The sequence below is a fragment of the Heterodontus francisci genome, chromosome 17, assembly GCF_036365525.1.
Source record: "Heterodontus francisci isolate sHetFra1 chromosome 17, sHetFra1.hap1, whole genome shotgun sequence".
NCBI classification, from domain to species: Eukaryota; Metazoa; Chordata; class Chondrichthyes; order Heterodontiformes; family Heterodontidae; genus Heterodontus; species Heterodontus francisci.
The window spans coordinates 31,402,531-31,411,014 of NC_090387.1; the positions used below are offsets into that span (position 1 = coordinate 31,402,531).

At 41.4% G+C, this 8,484-nt stretch overlaps 1 protein-coding gene across 1 annotated transcript in view; it reads right to left on the reverse strand.

Moving 5' to 3' along the window:
* The window catches only part of tmed6 (transmembrane p24 trafficking protein 6), a 33,012-nt gene extending 25,065 nt beyond the window's left edge, over positions 1-7,947 (reverse strand). The window contains exon 1 of the mRNA XM_068049207.1: positions 7,698-7,947. Coding sequence (XP_067905308.1) covers positions 7,698-7,910 — 213 coding nt within the window. The 5' untranslated portion in view covers positions 7,911-7,947. The remainder of the gene's footprint in view (positions 1-7,697) is intronic.
* Positions 7,948-8,484: the final 537 nt, after the last annotated feature.

Sequence of the window (8,484 nt, forward strand, 5' to 3'; positions counted from 1 at the left end):
ATCCCCCACCAGCAATATTGTGGAGACCAGCATTGAGAAGAAACTTATTTGGACCAGCCACATAAATACTATGGCTACAAGAGCAGTTTAAATGCTGGTTATTCTGTGGCAAGTAACTCACCTTCTGACTCCCTAAAGTCTTTCCACCATCTACGAAACACAAGCCACAAATACTTTTCTCTTGCCTGCATGCATACAGCTCCAACAACACTCAAGAAGCTTAACACGATTCAGGACAAAGCAATCCATTTGATCAGCACTCCATGAACTACCTTAAATCTTCATTCCCTCCACTATTGTGGTTGCAGTGTGTACCATCTACAAGATGCACTGCAGCAACTTGTCAAGGTTTCTTTCACAGCCCCTCCCAAACCCAAGACTTCTATCACCTAGATGAACAAGGGCAGCAGGCACATGGGAACACCACCTCCATGTTCTCTTCCAAGTAACATACCACCCTGACTTGGAAATATATTGCCATTCCTTCATTGTTGCTGAACATCATGAAACTCTGTTCATAACAGCACTGTGGGAATACCTTCCTCACATGGACTGTCGCGATTTAAGAAAGTGGCTCACCGCCACCTTCTCAAGAGCAATTATTGATGGGTTATAAATGTTGGCTTTGTGAGCGATGCCAACATCCTGGGAATAAATTTAAGAAAATCAAGTTTGTGAAGGGCAACTTTTGGGCAGCCATTAGGGAGTTGGTTGAGACCAGATCACTGTACCCATTTAATGAAGCCAAATACAATAATGGGAGACATTTAGGCTGGTATTCTGAAAGGATAAATGAGCTAAAGGATCTTCTTTATCCAAATCTATCTTGATCTGGTGAACTTAGCTTCCCCTAAAGCTCAGCAAATTTAGCCAATAAATAGTTAATCCATAATGACGAGGAAAGATAAGCTTTAATCCAATCTATGCTGTTAGCTAATCATAGCTGGGGTGGCTATGGAGATTGTACAGCTATCCTGGATGCCAAGGATTAACAGGGGATGATCAAACATCAGATCATTATCTATGACCCAGTTGCTTTGTCAAGTTATTTGTGGTCTCCCAAACTACCCATTTTCATTCAGCTGCCATTTAATGCTTAATGCAAATCCAGAGATCTTGCATTCTGAATTTATCATTTATCTAATCTAGGTGCTTTTATTTCACAAATTAGCATATTAGGAGTTGTTTTGTTCTTTCTAGTTCTCATTCATAACTTTACATAGCTGGCTGATGCTTCGTATGCTGTGAAGATGCTTGGTGAGAAAAGTGGCAAAATAATTTCAATCACTGGATCCAGAGGAATTGTATTTTACTTCAAATATTGATAATTGGGTAATAAAAGCAAAATATTGCAGATGCTGGAAATCTGAAACAAAAAAAATGCTGGAAATACTCAGCTGGTCTGGCAGCATCTGTGGAGAGAGAAGCAAAGTGAACATTTCAGGCCTGTGACCTTTCATCAGAACCTGATGACCTGAAATGTTCACTTTGCTTCTCTCTCCACAGATGCTGCCAAACATGATAGTTGGGTAGTTGCCTATTATTTAAAGGAAAACCTAATTATGATATAAGTAATTACAAATATGAAGTAAGAATTGTTATGAGGTCTGGAGCCAAGTGCCCCTGGCAGAACCCAAACTGAGCCTCTGTGAGTAAGTGCCGCTTGATGCAGTGTCAACAACACCCTCCATCAATTTGCTAATGATTGAGAGTGGACTAATGGGGCAGTGATTGGCTGGATTGGATTTGTCCTGCTTTTTGTGGACAGGACGTACCTGGGCAATTTTCCACATTGTTGAATAGATGCCAGCATTGTAGCTCTATTGGAGCAGCTTAGATAGTGGCATAGCTAGATATGGAGCACAAGTCTCAGTACTACAGCCGGGATGTTGTCAGAACCCCACAAGATCATAAGAAATAGTAGCAGGAGTAGGCTATTCAGCCCCTCGAGCCTGCTCTGCCATTCATAAGATCATGGTTCATCTGTTTGTGACCTTAACTCCATTTTCCTGCCTGTCCCCCATTACCCTTGACTCCCTTGTAGATCAAAAATCTGTCTAACTCAGCCTTGAATATATTCAATGACCCAGCCTCCACTGCTCTCTGAGAAAAAGAATTCCAAAGATTAACAACCCTCTGAGAGAAGAAATTCCTCTTCATCTCCGTCTTAAATGGGAGCTCCCTTATTTTGAAACTGTGCCTCCTAGTTCTAGATTCCCTCACAAGGGGCAACGTCCTCTCAGCATCTACTCTGTCAAGCCCCCTCAGAATCTTATATGTTTCAATAAGATCACCTCTCATTCTTCTAAACTCCAATGAGTATCGGCCCAACCGGCTCAACCTTTCCTCATAAGACAACCCCTTCATCCCAGGAATCAGCCGCGTGAACCTTCTCTGAATTCCTTCCAATGCAAGTATATCCCCCCTTACGGAAGGAGACCAAAACTACACAGTACTCTAGGTGTGGTCTCACCAATGTCCTGTACAGTTGTAGCAAGACTTCCCTACTTTCATGCTCCCTTGCAATAAAGGTCAATATTCCATTTGCCTTCCTAATTACTTGCTGTACCTGTTTGCTAACTTTTTGTGATTTATGTACAAGAACACCCAGATCCCTCTGTACCTCACCATTCTGCAATCTCTCTCCATGTAAATAATATTCTCCTTTTCTATTCTTTCCACCAAAGTGGACAACCTCACATTTTCCCACATTATACTCCATCTGCTAGATTTTTGCCCACTCATTTAACCTATCTATATTGCTTTGCAGATTCTGTGTCCTCCTCACAACTTGCTTTCCTACCTGTCTTTGTATTTATTGTCAGCAAATTTGGCTACAATACACGCAGTCTCTTCATCCAAGTCATTATTATATAGATCGTAAATAGTTGAGACCCCAGCACTGATCCTGTGGCACTTGTTACACACAGGGGAGAAATGGGGTGGATGACGTCCACTTTTCACCTCTCAACTGAACATAGTAATTGCTTTTCAAAACTATTGTTTTAGCCCCTGAGTGTTTTAGAGATCAAATAATTGGACAAATGACAGATTTTCTCCTAGAATTAAAAGAAAGATAAATTATTTATCAAGCAATATCTGAAAAATATTGCAACCTCACCCACTCACACATACACACATATACAAGAAGAGATAGAGATTAGACAATAGCATGCATTTAAGTACAATTGTTGTAAAAAGAATTCACTTTGAAATCTTCTTGGTCTTCCATAAGGATTTTTATTAACAGCAGTGCAGGCCTAGTGTTTCTTTTCTTGGTTCACTGAAGTATTGCAGGCTCCTCTGGTTAAGATTCAGTCAAAGTCGGTGACGAGAAGCCTGTTACGATTTCTCAGGTGGGGCGTTTTCAAAGTCACCTTGCAGAGTCTCTGCCTCTGTGGTTTGAAGATGTTCAGACAGGGTCTTCTTCTTGGCTGGAATGGATCTTCTGCTTCCTAATTGGCTGGCTTTCTGATCTGTCTTTCAAAGAAGTCTCTTTTTAAAGAAAAAACCTTATCAGGTTTCGTTTTGGTCAGGTCACCATAGAGGCTGTCCCCTGGTGTGTTCATACAATGTCTTTGAATGTGGGGCCATTGTTACACAATAGGTTTTGAATATGGCTTAACTTGATAAAGTGCTGTTAAGTCCCACCTATTATCTGGGTTTTGAATCCAGAGTCTCTCTATCTGTGAAGACCTTTGTCAACCTAATTCATGGAGATAGGAGCCATTTAGCATTGAATGGGTTGTTTAGCATTTTAATGTGCCTTCCCCAGGACTAGTCTAGGCGTGATGATGGGTTTAGTATCCATCAGTCTCTATGTATATTTGCAGTACAGGAGAGGTCACCTGACCTTTTACTCCATTTTGTCTGCAGCAAAAGTATGTCGAATTTCTGAAGTTTAGTTTATCGGTTCATTTTTACAGTTCCTATCTGTCCTTTCTGTAAGCATGACATGTTCCTTTAGTTACAGTTTGCCAACCTGAAAGTGACCCATTTATCCTGACTCTGATTCCTCTTGGTTAATCAATCCTGTATCCATGCTAATATATTACCCCCAACACCATGAGCTATTGTCTTATGCAGTAACATTTTATATGGCACCTTATCAAATGCCTTTTGGAAATCCAAATACACTACCTCTGCTGGTTCCCCTTTATCTACCCTGCTTGTTACCTCCTCAAAGAACTCTAATAGATTGGTCAAACACAATTTCCCTTTCATAAAACCATATTGACTCTGCCTGATTGTATTATGATTTTCTAAATGTCCTGCTACTACTTTCTTAATAGCCTTTGCCTAATCCCGTGCCTTCAGCTGTTTCTTGATATCACATGGAGTAAATCGAATTGGCTGAAGACTGGCATCTGTGATGCTGGGGGCCTCAGGGGGAGGCTGATGGTGTTGTGTTCTTGAGTTCTCAATACAAACGTACCAAACAATTTGAGGATGAATGGTAAGTTGAATGAAGAGTTCTTTGTTACAAAATAACAGAATTACAGGAAAGCCCTAAGATACACGTGCTGACTGTTGACTAACACAGCTCCAACTACTATATCCCATGTTGGCTTGCATTTCTGCCTGTGATGATGTATACAAAACTATTTAGATATTCAACAGTTTATTAATTAGTACTCTAGCAGTTAAAGCAATATCACCAGATGAATCATCAGCATTTCTGCCTTAAGATGGTTGCAAATGCTTCAACCTTGTCTTTTGCACAGCTGTGCTACGCTCAGCCATCATTGAGGATGGAAATGTTTGTAGAGCTTCCTCTTCCAGTTGGCTGTTCAATTGTCCACCACCATTCATGACTGGATGTGGCAGAACTGTAGAGTTTTGATCTGATCCGTTGGTTTTGGAATTGCTTAGCTCTGTCAATAATATTCGCTGTTTAGCATGCACATAGTCCAGTGTTGTAGCTTCATCAGGTTGGCACCTCATTTTTAGGTATCCCTGGTGCTGCTCCTGCATACTCTCCTAGACTCCTCATTGAACTAGTGTTGGTCCCCTGGCTCATGGTAATGGGGTAAAGTGAGGGATATGTGTTATAGATTGTGGCTGGATACAATTTTACTGCTGCTGATGGTCCCCGTTGCCTCAAGGATGCCCAGTTTTGAGCTGCTGGATCTGTTCTGAATCTATCCCATTTAGCAAGGTGGTAGTGCCACACGACACAATGGATGGTGTCTTCCATGTCAAGACCCAACTTCAGTTACACAAGGACTGTTTGGTGGTCACTCCTACCAAAACTGTCTTGGACAGAATGCATGTGCGACAGGTAGATGGGTGAGGCCAAGGTCAAATAGGTTTTTCTCTCATGTCGGTTCTCTCACTACCTGCCGCAGGCCCAGTCTCGCAGATAATGTCCTTCAAGACTTGGCCACCAGTAGTGGTGCTTCTGAGTGACTCTTGGGTGTACATTGAAGTCCACCATCCAGAGTACATTCAGTGCCTTTGCCACCTCAGTGCCTCTTCCATGTGGTGTTCAACAGCTGAGGGTGGGTGATAGGTGGTAATCAGCAGGATTATTCCTTGCCCATGTTTGATCTGATGTCATGAGACATCATTGGGGTCTGAGGTCAATGTTGAGGACTCCCAGGGCCACTTCCACCTGACTGTATACCACAGTTCTGCCACTTCTGGTGGGTCTGTCCTGCCGATGGGACAGGAACTATCCAGGAGTGGTGAATAGAGGAGTCTGGGACATTGGCTGTAAGGTATAATTGGGTGAGTGTAACTATGTCAGACTGCTCCTTGACTAGTCTGTGGACCAGCTTTCCCAATTTTGGCACATCCCCAAATGTTAGTGAGGAGGACTTTTCAGGGTGGCCTGGGCAGGGTGAGCCTTTGTCGTTTCGTTGTCTTGGTCAATGCTGGATGGTCCATCTGTCCATCTGGTTTTATTCTTATCTAACTTTTCTGTAGTGGTTTGATACAACTGGGCTGGATTTTATAGAGGCCTGACGTCAGGATCCGTAGGGGAGGGGCATGACGATTGCCCCGGATGAGGCCCGCCACAGACCCCGACGCTGGCAGGGCCCATCCCGATATTGCCGGTGGTGGCGAGGCCTCATGGCGGGACAGTAATTTAAATGTTCAAATAAATTTGCTTAGCTGCATTAATGACTTTTCTATTGCCTCCTGAAGTGCCGCCGTGATCTTCATCCTGGTGGTCAGCACTACTGCGCCTTCGGATCCCTGTCCAGGAACACGAGGTACAACACTGGTGGGGAGGGGGGAGGAGGTAAGTTTATTAGTGCAGGGGACAGGGATGGGGTCAAATGAACATCACGGGTGTAGGGGATGGTGGGAAGGGTTATAGTTGAAAGTTTGTATAGTTTGGAGGTGACAGGTCAGATTGTGAAGGTAAGTGTTTTGGGGAGGAAAGGGCAAATAATTAATTTAATTGATATTGGGGGGACGGAGAGGGGCAAAAGAAATGTATTTATTTTCATTCATTCAATGTTTCTTTAAATATTTAAAGTTACCGGCAGGGCTAATAGCCCTTTAAAAATGGTGTCAGCGCCTGTGCACAGGCAGCTGACGTCATTGCCGTGGACGGACAACCCGCCCCCTCCATGTGATCAGTGCTGGGGGGAGGGGGCGGCCCGCCCGACTATTTAATTGAGCCACCATGCTTGGAATTGCAGTGGCTCTTTTGCGTGCGGCCCGCCATTGTTTTCAAAATCGGTGGCGTGTTTATAAAATTCAGCTCACTGAATGGCTTTGCTAGGCCATTTCAGAGGGCAGTTAAGAGACAATCACATTGCTGTGAATCTGGAGTCAGAACGACAGAATTTCTTCCCTGTAGGAAATTAGTAAACAGGGAAACAGGGTACATAAAAGTGATTCTAACAATTTACTAACATGGAGGGTAAATGCTAACACAAATTGGTTGGGCCAAACGGCTTGTTTCTGTGTTGTAACTTTTATATATTTCTATGTATTAGTACGGTTTGTATATCAGAGACAGAGAATTTCTCATTTGTCAGTAAGTTAAAAAGGATTCAACAGAATATAAGTTAAAATTTGCTCCTATAGTTTCAGATAATCTTCATTCCCAATATTAAATTGCAACAAAAACAGAAATGCTGGAAATATTCAACAGGTCAGGCAGCATCTGTGCAGAGAAAAACAGAGTTAATATTTCAGGATGATAACCTTTTCTCATAACTTCTGTTCCCTGACTTTCTGGGTATTTCGAGCATTTCTGCTTTTGAACAATTTGATATTTGGAATGAAGATTACCTGAATCTACAGTTGCGATTTTTAACTTATATTCTGTTGAAATCGTTTTTAACTAGCTTACTGACAAACGAGAAATTCTCTGTCTCTGACATACAAAATAAGCAAAATACTGCAGATGTTGGAAATCTGAAATAAAAGCAAGAAATGCTGGAACTATTCAACAGATCAGACAGCATCTGTGGAGAGAGAAACAGAGTTAATATTTCAGGATGATAACCTTTAGTTGCAACTTCTGTTGCCTGACTTGCTGAGTATTTCCAGCATTTCCTGTGTTTATTTCAGATTTCCAATATCTGCAGTATTTTGCTTTGAAATTGTAACATATTGAAACATTTAACTACAGCCATTTTAACTATTTGTCACTAGGATTCTTAAAATTTATTTTCAACTTTATGTTTTACTTACAAGCAGTGACATGACCAGGAAAAAATATTGCATGATCCTACCTCATAATTGAAGTAAAAATAGCCTGTTTTGTTTGCGTAATGCCAGAAACATTCATGTCCACCTCCTGGGACACCGATGGAGAAATCGTATTGATCTGCACCACGAAATATGCCAGGTTCACTGGAACCACTCATTGGCTTAGTTTTTTGACATCTTACACTTATAAGCAGGACAACACACGCAAATACAAATACAGCACCTTGTGCAGACATTTTACTGCAGTGATGTCTGGAGAATTCCAACAAGCAGAAAACTTACAACTTAGGAAATGATTAACCTTTTTATCTCATCTTTGCTACATATTAATCCTACTTAATGTCCTTTGCACCTGCGAAGTATACATTTTTAAACAAACATCTTTCAAAAAAATCCTAATTCTGGACTGAAAACTGCATAATCTATACAGAAGCACGCATTATTCTTTGACTCCACAATATTTGCTGATTGAAGCAAAAATTGATTATCTTTAGCATAAGAACTACCAACCTTGTAAGTGGTATTCAGTGGCTACATTGAAGATGACAAATGGAAAGCAGAGCCCTGTGATCACAGTGTGTTGCTGGAAAAATGCAAGTTAAAATCTTTCCATTTGCATTTGAATTTAGAGTCAAGATCTGACATTAATATATTTGGGGGGGAAAGTCTAGTTTTACATAGCAACCTTTTTGTGGACCTCCATATCTTCTCAGTGTGTTAAATTAAAAGAATGAAACATATGATGATGGGAGTTTGCAGTGATGAGAATAATTTAACTACCATTGAATAAAATTGAACTATTAGGTGTGG